Raw genomic sequence first — 23,539 nt, forward strand, 5'->3', positions numbered from 1 at the left:
TGAAGAATATTAGGAATTTAAAGGACGTGGACACCTTCCGGGGCGGGGTTGAGACATTTTATTACTTAAAAAAAAATAATATTAATAATAATATACCGTACATATAATATTTTGCAACTGGGTTCCATGAAAAATTTTGTCTTTAATGTGAACCATGAACCTGTCAGTGAGCTGTTCTGATGATATACCGTGTTATGATCCGGTGACCTTGGAGCCGCATGAGACTTTCTCAGGAGTAGGTGGAACCTGTACTGACCGCAAACCCTAAACTGTCACCGCAACTAGAAGTAGCCGTGGGGTGTACCCAACACATCCTAGACACCTCGACACAGCCGGAGGACAAAATACCCCTATAGATGGAAATGGGAATTCTATCTTGCCTCAGAGCAGAACCCCAAAGGATAGGCAGCCCCCCACAAATATTGACTGTGAGTATTAGAGGAAAGACACAGGCAGGCAGAAATCAGGATTTAGCAAAAGAGGCCACGCTAGCTAAATAGGAAAGGATAGGACAGAATACTAAGCGGTCAGTATTAAAACCCTAAAAATATCCACAGCAGATAATACAAAAATTCCACCATCTAACTAAAGACATGGAATGTATATCTGCATCTCCTGAGAATCCAACTAGACTGAAATATCCAAACACAGTCTAAGAAAAAACATTGAATTGCACTGAATTGTAAAGCACACAGCATGTGTGCTGCAGAAACAAAACCAGACACTTAGCTTTGCTGATTTGGCAGCAGGGCAGGAGGAACCAGACAGAGATGCAAAACCTCCAAGAACAATGGACAACTGGCAAGGGCTAATGAATCCTGCACACCTAAATACCCCAGTCAGAGCTGCAATCAGCAGGGACACCTGCCCAGGATTGCAACCCAGGGACAACTGCATTACTACCAACAACCACCGGAGGGAACCCAAGAACAGAATTCACAACAATACCGTAACTCTTATCTGTCTTTATTTTGAGATCCTATTAGCCAATTTATGACCATGCGTTGCAAATCGAAAAAGACGGATAAAAGAAGAAGTACAACTTCCCCAACAGAACAAGCTCACTGTCAGGTCCTCAGTGAATGCATTCTTTAGGCAAATATTTGCCAGTAGACTAACAACCTGTAAAAACTAAATGGATCAACATTTTTAATGTAACCCCATGGCAAAATTTAGCAGAATGTCCATCAAACTGTCAGGGAATCATTACACTGCATTCACTGTATAGTGAGCGGTGACTGTTGTAGCATTCTGTACTGCCCCTAAGATTGAAAGCGAGCAGCAGAAGGGAAGACAACTTCATTTTCTCCCTGTAGCCGCTACTCTACTAAGGCAGGTTTGATCGTAACACTATTTACCTCCAGGTTAACGCTATATCTGCAGGTAAATTGAATTTCTGAACATGACATGTTCCCTTTATGATATATTACATCAAATAAAATACTACAAATGAACAAGGCACTGATACCGTGTACCTTATTAATTTCTGAGGCCAACACCCAGTCCGTTTTAGACACCAACATTTTCAAGGCAGAAACGTTGTTGTAGCTGAGATAAACCTATGAAACATAATATACAGCTCAGCACATTCTGGCACTGAGACTGAAGACTGCTCATGTTTAGCCATTTACCTGATTGCATGGGTCCCATGGGACAGACAGAGGTACCTCTGACTGTTTGCAGGAGATGACATATTTGCTATTAACACAAAGAAAACTGTAATTATGAGAAAGCAGAACTTATCTAATTATAGCAAAATTATTTTATAATTACAATCCACCTCCCCCAAATAAACCTAACCACTACAAGGGCTTGGCTGGCCATACATAAGAAATATAAGGACCCAATATAACACCTGGGCGGAGAATTGGGATACAAACGGGGAAAGATACAGATCAGTTGGGATGGCTTTTTATGCAATAGGTGATTTTTAATAATTTTTTAGATCCCCAAAAAATGAACAAGATCACATCTCAAGATGTAAGGGTGGGCAGACTATTTTGGAGCCCTGGCATAGGCCTAATTCACATTAGCTGTCTTCTTATATACCATGGACAGTGACCAGTGTTATGGTGGATGCCACTATCTGTACAGGTTCCACAATGGGACAGAACCATAAATATTCTCAGGCTTATCCCTGAAGGGTAACGAATCCCTCTGATGAGATTCTAGGTAACTAAGGATTGAAATGTGTCGCTATCATGGACAAATTCCCCCCCCCCCCCACACACAATATTAAGAGGATTCACTTTAATATAAAATAGGAAAATATTTATCAAAAGAAGAAAAGTGTCATTGCGGCCCATAGCAACCAATCAGAGCTCAGCTTTTGTTTCTTAAACCGCTCTGGTAAAATGAAAGCTCCACTGTGATTGGTTGCTATGGGCAACTAAGAAAGCCTTCATTTTAGACAGTTTTGATTAATCTGCGACATGTAAAAACATAAAAACAACCTGGGGAAATAGAGAGGTGAAGGTGTTGCCCATAGCAAGAAATCACATTCACTCTTTCCTTTTCGAAAGTGCCTCTGGAAAAGCATAAGAGCTGGAATCTGATTGGTTGCTATGGGCAACTTCTATGTGTTTTATATAACCAGTTTTGATAAATTTATCCTTTAGAACAAAATACACAGCAACGAGTGTTGATTTTGCTTTACCGGTCCAGTCTAATCTTTCGACGAGCAATTGCTTCACGATATCGTCTTTCTCCATCCTATTTAAAACAAAAAAAAAATAAAATGAGAGAAAAAAAGTCCTATATAGGCAAAAATAAAATTCTAAATAAAATGGAAAAGCAGGTAGGCACCTTAAAATGGATAACTAATAAGCATAGAAGGTTTTTGGCCAAATACAGAACAAATGGTAGATGTAACATAAGGCCGAGGTCTTAAACTATCCGGGAACCTTTGGGACAATCACTTACCCCCGATGACTCCGGTTTGATGCGAGGAAGAATACATGGGTGATTGCTTTCATCAAGAACCATGAAAGTCATGAAAGCGCTGTTTATATGCCTTCTGGGTACACACACGTCGTGGCAAAAGGCTTCAACGCAGACGCCAACCTCCATACTGCAAAACAACGACCATATACATTTCCCAATAGTAGTTATTTGAGTTCAGAAAATCACAGAGCTTGCTGGAAATTGTAGTCCTTTTGCCAAAGCAAAATCTCCAATCTAGAATTTAACAGATACTCTTTATTTAGTTTTTTTGTAGACGTGGTCTTTTTTTCCCAGCAGGTCGCCCCCAAAACAAATACAAAAAAAAAAAAGCGCCTATGAGCATATGCATTTCTATGTAAAAATGACTTGTTGTTCACATGTTCGGCCTTTTGAGCAACTTTCAACTACTTCATGTTTCCAAAAGCGCCAAGTGGTTAAAAGTAGTGATGAGCGCAAGCGCCGGTTACTCGAGTTCGCCTAGGGTGCTCGGGTATGCCCCGATTATCGCGGGTGACATGCCACAAACATGAGGGGATTGCCCGACAAACAATGTGCATCTAACTTGTTGGGTAATTCGAACTTCTATAGAAAAGAAATTTTAGGGTTGCCTTCTGTTGACATTTGTATGACCAGGCTGCTAGAAAAATCAGGCTGGTTTTACAATAATTTGTCCATTCCTGGTGTAACTTTATATTACTTTTTTTTTCTGAGTGTTTTCCGAGTTTACCACCGATGTAGATGTAGACTTGAATTGACGATTTTAATCTGAGACATATCTCAAGTTTCTTTTTTTTTTCGGTCTGCAAAAAAGAATGAGTATGTGAACAGCCCCACAGTATAATGGATATATGCTCCATCTGTGAAGGGCACGGATAAAAACACATACAACAGTCAGGGACGTCTGAATGAGGCCTTAATGTGACAGCAGGTAAACTATTTGTCAGTTGTATCTCTGGAAAACACTCTGCACAGCCCAGGAAGAATATACAGGTCCTTCTCAAAAAATTAGCATATAGTGTTAAATTTCATTATTTACCATAATGTAATGATTACAATTAAACTTTCATATATTATAGATTCATTATCCACCAACTGAAATTTGTCAGGTCTTTTATTGTTTTAATACTGATGATTTTGGCATACAACTCCTGATAACCCAAAAAACCTGTCTCAATAAATTAGCATATCAAGAAAAGGTTCTCTAAATGACCTATTACCCTAATCTTCTGAATCAACTAATTAACTCTAAACACATGCAAAAGATACCTGAGGCTTTTAAAAACTCCCTGCCTGGTTCATTACTCAAAACCCCCATCATGGGTAAGACTAGCGACCTGACAGATGTCAAGAAGGCCATCATTGACACCCTCAAGCAAGAGGGTAAGACCCAGAAAGAAATTTCTCAACAAATAGGCTGTTCCCAGAGTGCTGTATCAAGGCACCTCAATGGTAAGTCTGTTGGAAGGAAACAATGTGGCAGAAAACGCTGTACAACGAGAAGAGGTGACCGGAACCTGAGGAAGCAGTGGACTGAGTCTGGTGTGGAAACATCCAGAGCCACCGTGCACAGGCGTGTGCAGGAAATGGGCTACAGGTGCCGCATTCCCCAGGTAAAGCCACTTTTGAACCATAAACAGCGGCAGAAGCGCCTGACCTGGGCTACAGAGAAGCAGCACTGGACTGTTGCTAAGTGGTCCCAAGTACTTTTTTCTGATGAAAGCAAATTTTGCATGTCATTCGGAAATCAAGGTGCCAGAGTCTGGAGGAAGACTGGGGAGAAGGAAATGCCAAAATGCCTGAAGTCCAGTGTCAAGTACCCACAGTCAGTGATGGTGTGGGGTGCCATGTCAGCTGCTGGTGTTGGTCCACTGTGTTTCATCAAGGGCAGGGTCAATGCAGCTAGCTATCAGGAGATTTTGGAGCACTTCATGCTTCCATCGGCTGAAATGCTTTATGGAGATGAAGATTTCATTTTTCAGCACGACCTGGCACCTGCTCACAGTGCCAAAACCACTGGTAAATGGTTTACTGACCATGGTATTACTGTGCTCAATTGGCCTGCCAACTCTCCTGACCTGAACCCCATAGAGAATCTGTGGGATATTGTGAAGAGAAAGTTGAGAGACGCAAGACCCAACACTCTGGATGAGCTTAAGGCCGCTATTGAAGCATCCTGGGCCTCCATAACATCTCAGCAGTGTCACAGGCTGATTGCCTCCATGCCACGCCGCATTGAAGCAGTCATTTCTGCCAAAGGATTCCCGACCAAGTATTGAGTGCATAACTGAACATTATTATTTGATGGTTTTTTTGTTTGGTATTAAAAAACACTTTTATTTGATTGGTCGGGTGAAATATGCTAATTTATTGAGACAGGTTTTTTGGGTTATCAGGAGTTGTATGCCAAAATCATCAGTATTAAAACAATAAAAGACCTGACAAATTTCAGTTGGTGGATAATGAATCTATAGTATATGAAAGTTTAATTGTAATCATTATATTATGGTAAATAATGAAATTTAACACTATATGCTAATTTTTTGAGAAGGACCTGTACTTTGTTCGAGTTTTTCATCTGTAATGGAGATATCAAAAGCAAAGCAATAAAAGCATAAATGTTCTCGTCTTCAAAGATTTATCTCAAATGACCTTGGTCTTTGCACAGATGTATGAGGTGAATCTACTGTAGGATAAAGTTCACCCACAGAGTTTTCTCTAATTAGGTCAAGGACAAAACAATCTATTCGATTGCAGGACAATATGGAATGGACAAAAAAAACAAAAAAAAAAACAACTCGCATCAGCCAGTTTGAGGACTTAAAGGGAACCTGTCAGCAGGATTGTGCACAGTAACCTACAGACAGTGTCAGGATGGCGCCGTTATACTGATTAAAATGGTACCTTGGTTGATGAAATCCGTCTTGTGGTTGTTGTTTGATCTTTATTTTCAGTTTTGAGTTAATGTGGGGGGTCTGCATGTGGTGCTCTGATTAGGTATTCATAATGAAGACTGCTGACAGGTTACTGATCTGTCACTGACCTGCTATCATCCTCTTTGGTGCTGATGAAGGAAGTCTGTGTTTCACCTCAAGATAAGTGTTCCCCTTGTTTGTCTACCCCAGCTATCTCTAGTGGTAGTGGGGATTGACTAGTATACATCCTGTCCTTCCCTATGCAGGGCTTATCATTAGGGTAAGGAAGGGATTAGGTTCCTGCTCAGTGATAAGTGCAGAACCTATATAGGGTTGTTTAGGACAGACAGGGTGACTTTAGGGGTCTCTACTCCCCCCTCCCTCGTGTTGGCCTCCCTTCCCCTCATCCCTTCTTGTTGCCCTTAGTCTTTCCTACACTGTGTGTGACAATAATGACGTCGACCTGACACTGTCTGTAGGTTACTGTGCTAAATGCTGCTGACAGGTTCCCTTTAATGAAAAGGCACAACCTAAGCGGTGACTTACACCTGGGAAGGTACAGTATATGTATTTCTTTAGCTAAACAACAGCAGATCAGGTTCCTTAGTATTGTGCTTCTGATGAACAAAACTGGTTGTTCTGGTTTTGGATAAGAACAAGTTTAATTGTATAGATATTATATACATGTCAATCATTGCAATATTCTCTTACAAGTGTGTTGTACACAGGAACCATAAAAACCAACAATATGGAACACTTGATAGTTTCGACAACTGTAAACTAAATATTTTAATATTATGTCTTATATTTGAGATCCCAGGATTGTAATTTTGCTTACTCAGAAAAACCAAGAAAGTGTCATACCAAAAGAACAAAGGGCCACCAAGTAATTGCCTAATCCTCAAAACTGCAAGACGCCACAAGTGTCAGAGACAAGTAGCGACCTCTTGACTTAGAATAACATATTTGTGCTCTAGCATCTAGACTGCCACCCACGCACCCCCAGAGTTCAAAAGTCTAGATGTGGCTGCCCCCTCATAGTAGCTGGGTGGAAAACGGATGCGTAACCTGATGACTATATGCATTTCACCTACACCATAAAGGACTTTGAAAAAGAACACCGAACACCCAGCTCAATTGTTAGCAGCAGAAAAAAAAAAATAGAAGCCTAGTCAAACTGTCAGATTAAATAAGTGTGTGCTAATAGTGTGTCCTGTCTATCAAGCGTCCTATCCTCACGTTATTTATGGGTGCCTTCTGAGGGCACGTCTTACTTCAGATTCATAGCACACATTAGGTGGCCCACGTTGACCACCCGGTATACTCCCAGGTCTTAACCCCACTTGAGAATAATGTACCCGTAAGAGTCGAGCAAAAATATTTGCAGGACCCTGGTACAGCGTTCACATTGGTACTCCAAGGTGGTCAGATCAAAGTCCTGCAAACTTCCTCAAGCAGCATTCAAATGCCAGCATCATGGGTGCCTCTCGAATTTACAAGACTTCCATGACATTATGGCATGACACCATAAAACTAAGGTGCGATGCAATTCAGAACCTTGTGAATGTGAAAGTCGTCCTTAATGCCGGAATTCAAGTATCATCTGAGAAGGTTCACAGGGCTCTGGTCTGGCTATCATGGAGTATTGACATGGCTGCCAAACCAGGGTCCTGAAAATCTTTTTTGCTCCACTCTAGTATTCATCTATTACCAGTAGCCACTGAAATTAACAAATATTACTATTGATAGCTGCAGACCATTTCCTAAAATTTTCCATTACTGGATGCAAAATTAAAATTATTTTACTATGACCAAGTCCTTCCAGGTATATCTTATTTGTTACTGACCTGTCTTTAAAGGCATTGTTGACAATGGCCTTCAGGATCAATCGGTCCCCGACTTGTGAAGGTCCTCGAAAATGGAACATTTCAATTATCTTTAATGTTGGGTGAGCATGACAAAGTCGGCTGTGTAAATGAGAAAATCAGTTTGTTACTGAGAAAGGTAAAATGATCAAACTAGTACTCAATGGTACTAGAAGGACAATATATGCCAAAATTAAAGAAAATAATGCAAGATTGTATCACAAATATTGGCAGTCATGTACAATCTATGTGGACAATACTGAAAAGCTAGCCATCAATGCCAAAATAGTCATCACAACGTATTGTCAAGAAAGACAGATTATAAATCCCTGGTTCATACCTGGCAGCTATTGTGGCAATATTCTCCATCCATGCCATTATCTGCCCACCAAAAGTATTGCCCTGATGGTTTGCATGGGGAGGCAGTACCAGTTCAACACTTTCCACACGAGTCTTCTCGGCAGGAACTTCTCCATTCGTCCCTTTTTCTCTGCTCCTTTCTATGGTTCATATATTAGAAAATATATTACATTCTGCTTTCTAGAACAATGAAGTTTTTAACCAATTTCTCCCAATCCTCACCCTCGCTCACATATAGGCGCTCAACTACGCCAAGCACATGAGCTCTGATTGGGGAGAAGGGAGTAAGCCGCTGCTGGACAGTCAAGGTGGCATCTCCCATAATAGAAAGACAACTGGGAATGTTGAAAAGTTCAATGTCAACTTGCCCAATCCTTTTTCCCTCTGACATTGGCTAAGGAACATTAAAGGTACCTTCACACTGAACGATATCGCTAGCGATCCGTGACGTTGCAGCGTCTTGGCTAGCGATATCGTTGAGTTTGACAGGCAGCAGCGATCAGGATCCTGCTGTGCCATCGTTGGTCGGAGCTAGAAGGCCAGCACCTTATTTAGTCGCTGGATCACCCGCTGAGTCGGCGTGTGTGACGCGGATTCAGCGATGTCTTCACTGGTAACCAGGGTAAACATCGGGTTACTAAGCGCAGGGCCGCGCTTAGTAACCCGATGTTTACCCTGGTTACCAGCGTAAACGTAAAAAAACCAAACAAACACTACATACTTACATTCTGGTATCTGTCCCCCGGCGCTGTGCTTTTCTGCACTGTGTAAGCGCCAGCCGGAAAGCACAGCGGTGACGTCACCGCTGTGCCCTGCTTTACGGCTGGCCAGCGCTGACAGTGCAGGAAAGCATAGCGCCGGGGGACAGACACCGGAATGAAAGTATGTAGTGTTTGGTTTTTTTTACGTTTACGCTGGTAACCAGGGTAAACGTCGGGTTACTAAGTGCGGCCCTGCGCTTAGTAACCCGATGTTTACCCTGGTTACCAGGGGACTTCGGCATCGTTGCTCGCTGGAGAGCTGTCTGTGTGACAGCTCTCCAGCGACGCTGCAGCGATCGGGATCGTTGTCTAGATCGCTGCAGCGTCGCTAAATGTGACGGTACCTTAACCGAACATTTCATATATATTAGATGTCCAGAGAGTTAGGACGATTTGTCCACTTTGGACATCAATAGCTTATCCTGCCCTGCGCATGATCAAGTGGCATTGGCCAGAAAGTCCAAAGAACGCCCAAAACTGGTGTTGATCTAGCACATACCATCGGTCTGCGCACTCCGGGTCAGCAGGTCCTTTATATTGTCAGTATGGACTAATCTCATACGACGTCTTTCAGCAGCAATACTGTGCTCCAGGTTCTCTTCTTCACTGACCGGCGTCACCAGTTTTAGCTTCACCTACAGACATCAAAGAACATGATCTAGGCTGGAGTGCCATACCACAGAAGTCATGATTGAGAGTTATTAACCTTGGCATTTATTATAATTATTTTTATTACACTAATGATCATAGAATTGATATAACTCTTTATGATCTTACCTTTTTGTTGCCTTGCGGTTGTGCAACAAAAGTTGCAAATGCCTGACACACATTCCATTCGTTTCCATTACACAAGTCTTCTGAGGCGACATGAATACCAACCTAAAGGGTAAATGACATACAACGACATGATCATCAGCTACATGCTCTTCTGATTTATGTCCTAAGCAAGACGGCGTTTCCTGTGTCGGCACGTGATCTGAGCGGTGTGTCAGGGGGCCGACTGATCATTTCAATCTCTAAGCCCTCCTCTGTCTAAACACTAGTTGTGATGGAGAAGGACAATGGCTGAGAAATTTAAATTAATAAATGAAACATTTAAATATGAATAAATTTATACCCCTTTCAGGAGGGTCATACACATCAGACAAATAACACCCAAAAACACTGATTTTAGGGATACTTACTAACCAGCTAAGGCACTTGACGGTGTCCAGAACCTCCTACAACATCAGATATTGAGGGATAAAGGGATCAGGCATGTTGGGTTTCAACATACTGATCCCATATACTGAAGGAAGATAATCTGCCGTCATGGATGTCTGGAGAACTTGCTCTTAGATCAATGTGTTTGATAATTTTACACCTTATAGTAAATTGTCATCATATACAAACCTCCATGCTGGAATTAAAGGCTCGGTTCACTTTTGTCTTCAAATTAACAACTTGTCCTACACTGGAAATAAAAGAAAAGGAATAATAAATACAAACCTAAAAAAACACATCCTCATATGACAACTTTAATTGTATGTTCCAAAACAGTTCAGACCATAGAGGTAAAATACTTCGCTTACACACAATGAGGGTCCTTTCGAACATTCATCTTTCTTGGGGGCTCATTGATCTGATACTCATAAGAGGCCTCAAGGCCCATTTACTCAGATATATCAAAACTCTTTTCTACTTTGGTTTACTGGGAATAATAATAATAATAATAATAAATATAATATGGGGGACTTCCTTGTTTCCAAAGTTCAAAAACTCCTACTACACTTCACAATAAGCAGCTGCTAAATAACTGGTAGAGGCTTAATTCCTGCAGAAACAAAAGGGTTGGCAATGTTTAAATACAACAAGTCTAATCCTTAATTTTATTTTTACCCCTGACATCTGTCATCAGTAGAGAATTTTGCAGCCATCAAACACATTAGATCTTTTCCAAAATCGGCAGGTTCAACCAGCAATTGCCTAATGTTTATGGGCATCTTACAAAATTCCAGGTTCTGGTAATAAGGTAATAATGTATATATTATATCAAAAAAAGAAAAGCAGCACAGAAACAAAATAAAAAAGTGGACTTTATTGCCTGAACGGCGTGGCGACGTTTCGGATACAAAAATTATTTTTCAAGCCAAGATTTTTGTATCCGAAACGTCGCCAAGCCGTTCAGGCAATAAAGTCCACTTTTTTTTTTATTTTGTTTCTGTGCTGCTTTTCTTTTTTTGATATTATTGTTGGAGGCCTTTGGACTGCTGGTTGGGAAAGCTTTGCACGAGGTTGAGGTATTATTGGATGCTGTTCCATTTTTTCATTATATATATATATAAATCCAAGAAATTCATGGCACGATGTGGGGAGCAGGAAACAACACGTTTCAAACACTATCTGCGTTCTTCCTCAAGGCATCTTGGCATGCTTATATTAGTAATGATAATAAAAGGGCAATTGTCATCAAGCTAAGTGCATCATTGCAATGTGGTAGTGATGACAGAATGACAAAATATATTCGCTTTGCATCATTTTTTAAAATAGCTCACATTTTTAATTAATGTTCATGCTTAGCGATTAATTGCTGTGATTTAATACAGTGGAAAATCTCATCCACTTGCTGCGGAAAAAAAAATCTGCAGTATTAAATTACCTAAATTGTTCGCATTTGATCATGCTGTGGATTTTAACTTCTGCACGTAAAAAAAAAAAAAAAAAAAAATCACATATTGGTACTCTTTTTCTTCAATTGTAGATACCGTAACAAATGAGTCCCATGTGTATATATCCTTATTAATGATGAGCGAATGCGCTGGGATAAGGTGTTATCTGAGGATGCTCGAGTGCTAACCGAGTGTCTTTGGCGTGCTCAAATATTATGTTCAAGTCCCTGCGGCTGCATGTCTTAAGGATGTTTGACAGCCGCAACACATCAGGGATTGCCTGTTAGGTAATCCCTACATGTGTTGTGGCTGTCGAACAGCCGTGAGACATGCAGCCGCGGGGACTCGAATATATTTTTTGAACATGCTAAAGACACTCGGTTAGCACTCGAGCATCCTCAGATAACACCTTATCCCAGCACATTCGCTCATCATTAATAAGGATATATACACATCACCCCCGAGCATGCTCAGATAACACCTTATCCAGCACATTCACTCATAATTAATCCTTATACATCATGCATGTGCCAGTACCTAATTGTATGTTCAAAATAGATGTCGTCCATGGAGGCAGTGACGCACGGGCAGCCGGCATGTCTCTCGGCTGTAAGGGATTAAAGAGATGATCAGTCAAGTTCTAACATGCCAACCCATTTCAACATTAATGCAAATATTCTTCTATTGTACAGGATACATGCATATATACACATACACCACATTATTTATTAAAAATATTAGGCTGGGTTCACATCACGTTTGAACCCATGTTCAAGACTCCTTCAGTCTAAAGCCCTGGAAAACGGGATTTGGACAGAACCCCTAAATAGAACCATTCTCTATAATGTGAGTCACTGTTTGTTTGACCTGGACTCCATTCTGACAAGGCAAATCCTTTTAGATGGACTTGAAAGAGTAGTAGACCTCCTAATGAAGGACGTTCCCAGAATGAAGGCCAGGCGGAGCACAAAGCAACTCGTTCTGCCGTATTATAGAGAATGGCTTTGTCAGGGGTTCCGTCCAAGTGACATTTTCCAGGGCTCCAGACAAAAGCCCTTGACAGAGTCTTGTACATGGATTCAAACATGTTGTGAAATCAGTCATATGAGACAATACAGGATTTATTACCCTTCTCAAACCATAACAGCATTCTTGCCAAGAGTCCTGGCAAAGTCACCAGTATTGACCCAATTTTTCTGATAGAATCCAGGCAAGTTTGGAGCGAACCTTGGTCAAAAAGGGCTCTGGTTTTACGAGAACCCCATCCAAAAACCGATGCCTGGTATGGAGGTCTTCCCAAGTCAGACCGGGGGCAGAACTGAAATGTCTCTTATACCCCAATGGTCAGGTTGACAAATAGGGAATGTGCAGCAGTGTTTTCTAACCAAAGTTCTTGAGCCCTAATCGTGGGTTTCTATGAAAACTCTATTCTCATGAATTGTACTGTAATTTGCTGCATAATCCACACCAAAACCCACAGAAAATCAGTAACATTCAGTATGACCTCCCCAACTGCAGGCTTCTTTGAAGCGGGTCAAGACATTAGCGTGACGCTCTCCCTCACCTGACAAGCAGGCGGCTGTGTCTATCCATTTCAGCAGCTGTCCTGTGCTGAGTTGACCGCGGTGGTTGGCGTGACATGGGAGCACCATCTGACTCATGCGCACCTCTGTCAGGTTTCGGACATCTCCATTGCTACTCGCCATGGCCAGATCTTACAAGTGTCACCTGCAAACAATAATTCAATACTTTGTGCTCTTTAAAAATGTCATTGATTTTTGTAGAACTATTAACCAAATTAGAAATGCAAATAAGGTCTCTGTCTGGTTGTACATTTGCTCCACCTGCGGCTGCCAGATGCTAAATAATTGAGGTCCTGTGTTTTGAGGCTATGTCCACACGCTGCGGATCTTGCTGCAGATCCGCAGCGTTTTCCAATGTGTTTACATTACAATGTAAACCTATGAGAATCACAATCCGCAGTGCACATTCTTTGTGCGGAATTCGCAGCAGTTTTACACCTGCTCCATAATAGAAAACAGCAGGTGTAAAGCCGCAGTGGAATCCGCACAAAAACCGTTGTAAATCCGTGGTAATTACGCAGGAAATCCGCAGGTAAAACACAGTGCCTTTTACCTGCGGTTTTCACAAATCCGCTGCGGAAAAATCCGCAGACCTCAAGAATACGTGTGCACATACCATGCTCGCTCTTAGGGTATGTTCACAAGTGGTGGACAGGCTGCAGATTTTCCAAATTTATGGCTGGAAAGACTACTGCGTATGACAGTACCAGCAAAGTGGATGAGATTTTTGCATACCAATAATAAGTCTGTAGAATGTCAAGATTCTTTTCACAGCAGGTTTTTACACTGGGCAACTGAGAGGGTGAATTTACCGTCAAATCCAAATCCGAACCTATGACAAATCTGTACGCCATATGGATTTTAATGTGAATTTCATGAGGATCTGCAGCTGAGAATTTTTAAGTGTGAATATACCCTTATCCAACTTGTTGCAGAGATACAAAAAAAAATTAAAAACAAATGTGTGAATACTCCTAAAGAAAATAATGTGTGCCAGCGCTCTCCACGGAAAACAAAGGAAACAGCACACGGATAGTAAACATCACAGTCTGAATGAGGCCTAAACTGAGCTAAGCAAAAAAAAAAAAAGATTTGCAGGACTCTGACCTAGCGGCCACATCAGAAGTCTATGGCGGCCATATCAGATCCCTGCGAACCTCCTCCTCCACTCCCTTCTGATTAGAAGGGGCAATGTCAAGTGAAGCATCGCAATGATGACTGTGCATTGGTCCTACTAAACGAAAGAAGAGCTGGAGACGCCAACAGTTAGGAGGCAGTTTTCGGCGCTCTCTCTGAAATAGCTTTGCCTTAAAAACCAGATGACTGCGCCTGAGTCTAAAATAAGCAGTGTGCACATACCCTAAGGCTATGTTCACATGAGGAGTTTATTGGAGTGGATATGCTCCAGAATCCTTCCAAAAAAAAACTGATTAATAAATGATCTTCCTACTCCTTTCTATGAGTAATGCACTTTGCTGTTCATATTGGGAGGTTTTTTTTTGTTTGTGTTTTTTTTATGCTGAAGACGTTTTCAAAAACTGTCTTCTGGACAGGCAAAAATTACATGTCACTTTTTGGAAGTGGATCGTGACGAAATCCAAGATAAAAAGTATGTGATGTGACATCTTTTCCACGCCAGCATACCCACCACAGTCTCCAAGCAGAAGACGGCTCAGGAAAATGTCGGCGGTGTTTTTCCTATAAAGTCTTGTTCGGCATCTATGTGGGTCTTTTTTTTTTACTTGGGTATATAAAATAACCGGGCCAGAAAAATAGACTGGTCACTTCTTTTAACCCGCTCTGCCTTTTTACAAACCTGAAGCATTTAAAAGAAGCTAAAAAAAAAATGAACATATGAACAGCAGTCGTTTTTGCATTGCAGTGCATATGTTCATTCTTATTCATTAATTTAGTTTATTTAGTGCTTTTTACAGGTGGATTATGGAGCGTACCTGCTTGAAAAAGACACAGTCAAATCAAAAGACGCTTGGGGAAATACTCTTCAAAAACTCCGCCAGTTTATTCAGGAATTGGTTCCACTTGACAAAGTCAGTAATTTAGAAGGTCTACAAAAAAAAAAACAACAAAGTGTGAACATAGCATAAAAGCGATGAAAAAAAAAAGCAATAATTGAATACTGTAAGTATATCCGGTTAACGTTGCTATTCTGATTAACCTTGTGTATCTCTACTATGCCACTCATATAAATACTGTATATAAAATCAACGTATAGTAAAAGTAAGAGTGCAGTATACCGGAGGAAGGCACAGAAGATATACATAGCAGAGAGAAGTTACATAACACACTGGACAAGTTCCAAAGTTACGGTACATCGCTGAGAGATAGTGCGAGGGTTAACGATAGCGAAGCAGAGTATATAAAGAAATAAGAGACTTTACTATGACATGAGCCAGTGTCCCTCCACCTGCCGCCTGTCCCCACACCAGGGCATGGTATCAGTGTCCCTCCCCACATTTCTGCTTCCCCTAGACTTCCTCAATCCTGCAGAACAGGCGTGGAGCAGTCCTTAAACTGGCAGAACCCAGCTGCAACAGAAATACAATTGAGTTGTATGCATTTCCCATGTACTTGGCTGAAATAAGTTGCATTCAATGGTCCAAGTTCCCAGTACATAGACCAGTACAAGGCAATGTTTGTTTTATGCAAAAATCAAAATATTGTATTATTTCAGGGTTACAATATAACAACAAAAACACAAACATAACTCCTTCTAAGTGCTAGAGTGAGTCAATTATATTGCTAGGTACTGCCGCAGAGAAAAAATAATGCCATTTACTATATAAAAAATATATATTAGAGGATTGTGTGTTATAAGAGGAGCTTTCGGTTTGCAGACATTGCCCCTTTAAATCATAGTTTGTATGTGGAAGGCATAGTCTGCCTAGGATGAGAGAGATTCTGGGAAGGGCACCCTTTTTAGCACTGTGTTGGGTCAATAGGGTCAGATGGGGAGCTGAAGGGGATAACCAGTTTTCGCAAAGTTCTTCGTAGTTTGGAACTTTGGTAGAACTTATGACTGTGATGTTTGTTATGAGCCTGAGGTTACTAAAGGGCAAAACTGAGCATTCACTACAGAGTTGTCTCTACCAGCCAGGAAACTGTATTAGACTTCCTGATAAATGAGTATGACATTTTTTGGGGGCAGCCTTATGCTAGAGATGACTAATCTGGCATTGTATACATGTCCGCTTTAGGGACAGACAAGCTGAATAAGTGGACCGATGCGTCAGTAATTGTATATTATTTATAGGTATTTTAGAATTTAAAAAAAAAAGGGGTCCGGCATGCAGAACTTTTTTTTTTCTGTTCTAAAAAATGGAACCCAGACGGACCCCATAATAATCAATAGGGCCCCTCTGCTTTTATTTGCATAACTGGCGCAGCATGGAACCATGAACAAATAATCTACAGTTTTCATTGTGCAATGACTTTTTTTTATTTGATAAGGACGTGCAGTATTATAAAATTTTTGTTGCTGTTTCTTTTATGATTTTCATAATCGTTTCAAACCCCTCTTTTTTTATACAAACAATAGCACGTGAAAATGAAACACTTGACATTAAGCGACTTGTCAATTTGTTCACACGTTGTTTTTCTTGCATCTAAAAAATATCTTGATTTTCATGTGCGATTTGTGGCTTTTTTGTTCTTACATGCTTGCATATAAAGAAACCTATGAAAAAGCATGTTGTGTTTAAAAAAAAAAAAAAAATATTAAAGGGAACCTGTCAGCTTCCCCAGACCCCCCAATATGTCTTTATTGATCCTATCTACTTCCTAACAAGACCCTTGTTGTGGATTATAGATTTTTGAATCTCCATAAAATCAATTTGGCAACTGGTCTTAGGCTACGTTCACATTTGCGGTCAGCGCCGCAGCGTCGGGCGCCGCAGCGGCGCCGCATGCGTCATGCGCCCCTATATTTAACATGGGGGCGCATGGACATGCGTTGTGCTGCGTTTTGCGCCGCATGGCCGCAAGCGTTGGACGCAAGAAACGCATCAAGTTGCATTTTTTTTGCGTCCAACTTTCGGCCAAAAAGGACGCATGCGGCGCAAAACGCAGCGTTTTAGCGTGCGTTTTGCCGCGTTTTTGTTTGCGTTGTGCGCTGCGGCGCCGACGCTGCGGCGCACAACGCAAATGTGAACGTAGCCTTAGAACTTGCTAATTACTGGGTAACAAGTTGCGGGGGCGTTTTTTTCTCCCCCAGATTAATCTTCCCTCTAATCATGTTCTGGAGAGTTGAATGGGCTAATCCACGAGTGGCGCTTTGAGATACCAATCAAGCCCCATTGAGATGTTAATTCTTGTTTTATCTGTATATTTCATGGACACATCACATTCCCATTGTAGTCTATGGGACTCTTTACATATCAAGGTTTTTTTTCTACATTTTGTACATGGAGGTATCTCCTCCTGGTATGCACCTATTCACACTAGTCTGAATGTGCCAGTCAGTCTTTTGTCATTGTTTTTTTTTTTTTTTTTTGGGGGGGGGGCGTAATAAAAAATGGAGTAATTTCTGTTTTTTGATCTAAGTCATGGATCATCCTCGCCCAGTGAAATCAATAAGTCCGTGTAAAAAAACAGGCAGCGCACGTATGTCATCCATGTGTCATCCCAATGTTGTCTGTTTTTTTTATATTTTAATGGGCAGAAGAAAAAAATTGTGGCAGAAATGATGAATTTGAATAATATAAAACAAACAACGCTGAGTTCATTGTATTAACAAACCCTAAAAGGTATTCATTTGCATATTGCATAAAATTAGGCAGAAAATGAAATGGTCTGCAACATAAAAAGTCACAAGAACATTGTATCTTTACATCACACAGGCGCCGGGGTGTAAATCTGCGAAGCTGTTAGTTTGGGTCATTAGGCCAAAAGGGGGAAATATATCAAAACTGGTGAAGATGAGGCGTTGTCCGTGGCAACCAATCAGATTCCACCTCTCATTATTCAGAGGTCTTCTGGAAAATGAAAGCCGTGACTTGATTGGTTGCTATGGGCCACTTTCACTCTTTCGCTTTGCAAAGTCTTTATGTGAGGTTACCATAGGGCAGAATTTGGCTTTCACTACAGACTTTCTGAGTCAGGCCGCAAAACACATGGCAGCAATGAAGTAATAATTTGGACACCTCTTTGAGGATGTGTCGATTAAAAAGCAGAAGAGGTCTGTGTTGTGCTCACTGCGCTCTCGTGAGGCATCACCAGGCATGGGGAAGGGGTAAACTGGGTATCCAGATAGTGGGGTGTGAGGAGGCAAAAACTGTATCGGGAACATAACGCATGTTAAACCAATTGAGTGGAAACGCGTCAGTCACACTGCAAATCCTGACAGAAACGCCTGGCTCTACGCTGGATTTCTGCTGGAAATTCCTAAGCAAATAAAAGGCCACGTTCAGACGAGCTGAGGACAAATCTCTGCTTTTCACCCCCCATAAATGGGAAGGCTTTCAAATATGTGCCATCTATATGCCATAGGTGTCAATTTTTTCATCTGTATGGCACAGAGTGTCCGATTTTTACCTCCGTATCCTATCCAGATGGCACCGTGTGTTCATTTTTTACATCCGTATCCTATCCAGATGGCACCGTGTGTTCATTTTTTACATCCGTATCCGATCCATATGGCACCGTGTGTTCATTTTTTCATCTGTATGACTGATTTTTACATTTGTATGCCATCAATAAGGTACCGTGTGTCCATTTTTTACCTTCGTATGTCATCGATATGGCACCAAGTGTCTGTTTTTTACATCTGTGTGCCAGCCATAGGGAACCGAGTGTCAACTTTTACAATTCAATGACATCTGTATGGCACAGAGTGCCTGTTTTTAACATCCGTATCCTATCCAGATGGCACCGTGTGTCCGATTTTACATCTGTATCCAATCCATATGACACTACATGTCCATCTTTTACATCCATATGTCACCATGTGTGTTTTTTACATCTGTATACCATCCATATAGACCCGTGTGTCCATCTTTTACATCCGTCTGGTAACCATATGGCACTATGTGTCTGTTTTTTACATTTGTGTGCCATCCATATAGAACCGAGTTTCCATTTTTTACATCCAAATGATATCTTTATGGCACCAAGTACCCGTTTTACCATATGACACCTACTGTCCATTTTTTTACATCTGTATGTAGTTTTATACATCAACAATTAAAAAATACCCAGTTTTAACACAGACCCCATATGCCTCTATAATACACTCATATTTCCCTTACACAAGCATTTTTTTACAACGTAAAAATAATCCAGAAAATTGCATTCTATGGGACGAAGATGTCACAAACTGCCTAAAAACACAATATCTATAGTGCTTTGCGGTTTTGAGAGAAAGTGATGAACGCAAACAATATATTTTTTCCTATTTACTGCCAGAAAACATCTGGGCACATTTTTTTCTTTTGCCGCAAAATGGCGCTTAAAATGATGCGTATTTTTCAAAAACTCTGTGCGTGATTCGTTTTGTTGAAAATCTGCACAGTTTACAGTTCCAGCATGGAGCATGAAACTTTAAGAACTATCACAGCCATGCTTGCTGTGAAAAGTATCCACAGCGTAAACTGACCAGCAGAGCAGATACGATATCTGCAGCATGTCAATTTATCTCTAGGATGCCACTGCGGATTTTATCCTCTGCAATGGGTGAAGTGTGCGGCTCATTTGACACATTTTTTTGCAGGGCGAATTGTGGCTGTGGATATTACTGATGGATTAGGTCTGCAGCGGAGATGCTAACTGGGAACGTACCCTGAAGATGTTACATCAGTCTGGGCACAGTAAGCAAGTCTGTGATAGGCAGATGTGTAGGTACATCTCTATCCTGACAAGTTGCAGCTGTGTTGATGTCGATTGACTTGATTATTGCAAACCCGCATCATTTTCCTTAGTAAAACAGCCAATTAGTGATCCAGAATTCAGATGAAAACTAAAAACACCCAACTTTTTAGGGCCTGTTAACTTTTCCAAGGATAGTAAAAAGGCGCCCTTGCAAATATTTGCTTTGACAAAATATTTAACTTGGCGGATTTTTATGGTGATTATAGTCCAGGTAATGAATTTCAAATATATATCATTAGCACACTCTAGAGGTAGAAATGGGTTACTGCGTATTAAAAGAGATTACATAAATACTTGATAGTGTGCTGTGCCATTACAGGTAACATTATAAATATTGTGGTATAACTGTGCAGTATTTTTGTTGTGACATCACTGTGTGCATTATCCCTGTACTGTGACATCACTGTGTGCTTTATCCCTGAACCGTGACATCACTGTGTGCATTATCCCTGTACTGTGACATTACTGTGTGTATTATCCCTGTACTGTGACATCACTGTGTGTATTATCCCTGTACTGTGACATCACTGTGTGCTTTATCCCTGAACTGTGACATCACTGTGTGCATTATCCCTGTACTGTGACATCACTGAGTGCGGTATCTCTGTACTGTGACATCACTGTGAGCAATATCCCAATACTGTGACATCACTGTGTGCGCTATCTCTGTACTGTGACATCACTGAGTGCAGTATTTCTGTACCATACCTCCCAACCATCCCGGATCCAGCGGGACTGTCCCGATTTTGACAATCAACCCCGCGATCCCGGGCGGGACATTAGTTGTCCCGCACTGGTTGGGAGGTGTGTATATCACCCGGTCAGCTCCCTGAGCCCCTGCACCCGCACGCAGAGCGGCATATTGGCTGCTCTGTGCACACAGGACCTGTGATGAAGTCACAGGATGGGAGGAGTCAGGGGTCACATGATCGGGAGGACCTCCGTGTACACTGTACAGGACTCTGCTGGTTGTCATGGCGTTGGAGGAAGGTAAGCGTATGTGTGAGGTCAGGAGGTGTTTACAGTGTGGATGTAGCAGAGCCGTGTGTGTACGAGGTGTATGGATCGGAGCAGCGTGTGAAAGGTGTTTGGAGCGGAGTCGTGTGTGTAAGAGGTGTACGGAGCGGAGCAGCGTGTGAAAGGTGTATGGAGCAGAGTCGTGTGTGTAAGATGTGTACGGAGCGGAGCCACGTGTGTACGAGGTGTACAGAGCAGAGCCACATGTGTACGAGGTGTGCGGAGCAGAGCCATGTGTGTACAAGGTATACGGAGTGGAGCAGCGTGTGCAATGTGTATGGAGGGGAGCCGTGTGTGTACGAGGTGTATGGAGCGGAGCCGTGTGTACGAGATGTATGGAGAGGAGCCGTGTGTATGAGGTGTACGGAGCGGAGCCGTGTGTGTATAAGGTGTATGGAGCAGAGCCGTGTGTGTACGAAGTGTACGGAGTGGAGCCGTGTGTGTACGAGGTGTATGGAGAGGAGCTGTGTGTGTGCAAGGTATACGGAGCGGAGCAGCGTGTGCAATGTGTATGGAGCGGAGCTGTGTGTGTACGAGGTGTGCGGAGTGGAGCCGTGTGTGTGCAAGGTATACGGAGCGGAGCAGCGTCTGCAATGTGTATGGAGCGGAGCTGTGTGTACGAGGTGTACGGAGTGGAGCCGTGTGTGTATGAGTTGTATGGAGCGGAGCCGTGTGTGTACGAGGTGTATGGAGAGGAGCCGTATGTGTATGAGGTGTACGGAGGTGTACGGAGCGGAGCGGAGCCGTGTGTGTGCAAGGTATACTGAGCGGAACAGCGTGTGCAATGTGTATGGAGCGGAGCCGTGAGTGTACGGAGTGGTGCCGTGTGTGTACGAAATGTATGGAGCGGAGCCATATGTGTATGAGGTGTACGGAGCGGAGCCATGTGTGCAAGGTATACGGAGCGGAGCAGCGTGTGCAATGTGTACGGAGCGGAGCTGTGTGTAGAGGTGTACGGAGTGGAGCAGTGTGTGTACAAGATGTATGGAGAGGAGCCGTATGTGTATGAGGTGTACGGAGCAGAGCCGTGTGTGTGCAAGGTATACGGAGCGGAGCAGCGTGTGCAATGTGTATGGAGCGGAGCCGTGAGTATATGAGGTGTACGGAGTGGTGCCGTGTGTGTACGAGTTGTACGGAGTGGAGCCGTGTGTGTGTGCGAGGTGTATGGAGTGGAGCCGTGTGTGTATGAGGTGTACGGAGTGGAGCCGTGTGTGTGTATGAGGTGTACGGAGCGGAGCTGTGTGTGTACGAGGTGTACGGAGCGGAGCCGCATGTGCAAGGTGTATGGAGCGCAGTCGTGTGTGTACGAGGTGTATGGATCAGAGCCATGTGTGTACGAGGTGTACGGAGTGCAGTGGTGTGTGTACAAGATGTATGGAGAGGAGCCGTGTGTGTAATGAGGTGTAAGGAGCGGAGCCGTGAGTGTATAAGGTGTATGGAGCGGAGCCATGTGTGTACGAAGTGTATGGAGTGGAGCCGTGTGTGTAAGAGGTGTATGGGGAGGAGCCGTGTGTGTATGAGGTGTACGGAGCGGAGCCGTGTGTGTACGAGGTGTACGGAGCGGAGCCGCATGTGCAAGGTGTATGGAGCGGAGTCGTGTGTGTACGAAGTGTATGGAGCGGAGTCGCAGGTGTACGAGGTATACAGAGCGGACTCGGCTGTGTCGAATCAGAGCAGATATTGCTCCTCGCTCTGACACTGACTGGCACTGGAGACACAGGAGGTCTTTATCAGTGGCGTATCACAGCTGCAGTGACGTGAGCAGTCAGCGGCGCAGCTGGATGACACCATTCAGCGCCGTGGGAGTGGAAGCTGCCGGTTGCTGCGAGGGAGCGCGGTGAAAGGTGTGTGTGTGTGTGTAGTGATGGAGAAGGCAATGATGGGGGTGGGGTAACCATGTGTGGCCATTATACTGCACCCAGCATTGTGTGGGGCCATTATACTGTATGGAGCATCGTGAGGGGCCATTATACTGTACCCAGCATTACTGTACAAAGCATCATGTGGGGACACTATACTGTATGGACCATCATGTGGGGCAAGTATACTGTACGCAGCATCATGTGGGGCCATTATACAATATGGAGCATAATGTGGCCATTATACAGTATGGAGCATTATGTGTGGCCATTATACAGTATGGGGCACTGTGTGGCCATTATATAGTATGGAGCATCATGTGAAGCCATTATACAGTAAGGAGCATCATGTGTGGCCATTATACAGTATGGAGCATCATGTGTGGCCATTATACAGTACGCAGCATCATGTATGGCCATTATACAGTATGAAGCATCATGTGGGGCTATTATACAGTATGGAGCATAATGTGGCCAATGGCCATTACACAGTATGGAGCATCATGTGTGGCCATTATACAGTATGGAGCATCATGTGGCCATTATACAGTATGGAGCATCATGTGCCCATTATACAGTATAGGGCATCATGTGTGGCCATTATACAGTATGGAGCATCATGTGTGGCCATTATACAGTATGGAGCACTGTGTGGCTATTATACAGTATGGAGCATCATGTGGTCATTATACAATATGGAGCATCATGT

At 42.5% G+C, this 23,539-nt stretch overlaps 1 protein-coding gene across 1 annotated transcript in view; it reads right to left on the reverse strand.

Annotated features, from left to right (window-relative positions):
• The window catches only part of ACOT11 (acyl-CoA thioesterase 11), an 18,863-nt gene extending 3,270 nt beyond the window's left edge, over positions 1–15,593 (reverse strand). The window contains exons 1-13 of the mRNA XM_077276659.1: positions 15,472–15,593; positions 15,025–15,138; positions 13,054–13,217; positions 12,027–12,096; positions 10,234–10,294; positions 9,619–9,720; positions 9,341–9,476; positions 8,061–8,220; positions 7,703–7,822; positions 2,923–3,070; positions 2,657–2,712; positions 1,632–1,698; positions 1,476–1,559 (exon numbers count right to left, since the gene is read on the reverse strand). Of these exons, the coding sequence (XP_077132774.1) occupies positions 1,476–1,559; positions 1,632–1,698; positions 2,657–2,712; positions 2,923–3,070; positions 7,703–7,822; positions 8,061–8,220; positions 9,341–9,476; positions 9,619–9,720; positions 10,234–10,294; positions 12,027–12,096; positions 13,054–13,195 (1,146 nt within the window). The 5' untranslated portion in view covers positions 13,196–13,217; positions 15,025–15,138; positions 15,472–15,593. The remainder of the gene's footprint in view (positions 1–1,475; positions 1,560–1,631; positions 1,699–2,656; positions 2,713–2,922; positions 3,071–7,702; positions 7,823–8,060; positions 8,221–9,340; positions 9,477–9,618; positions 9,721–10,233; positions 10,295–12,026; positions 12,097–13,053; positions 13,218–15,024; positions 15,139–15,471) is intronic.
• Between the last annotated feature and the right edge of the window lie 7,946 nt (positions 15,594–23,539).

Source organism: Ranitomeya variabilis, chromosome 8 (assembly GCF_051348905.1).
Source record: "Ranitomeya variabilis isolate aRanVar5 chromosome 8, aRanVar5.hap1, whole genome shotgun sequence".
In the NCBI taxonomy this organism is placed as follows: Eukaryota; Metazoa; Chordata; class Amphibia; order Anura; family Dendrobatidae; genus Ranitomeya; species Ranitomeya variabilis.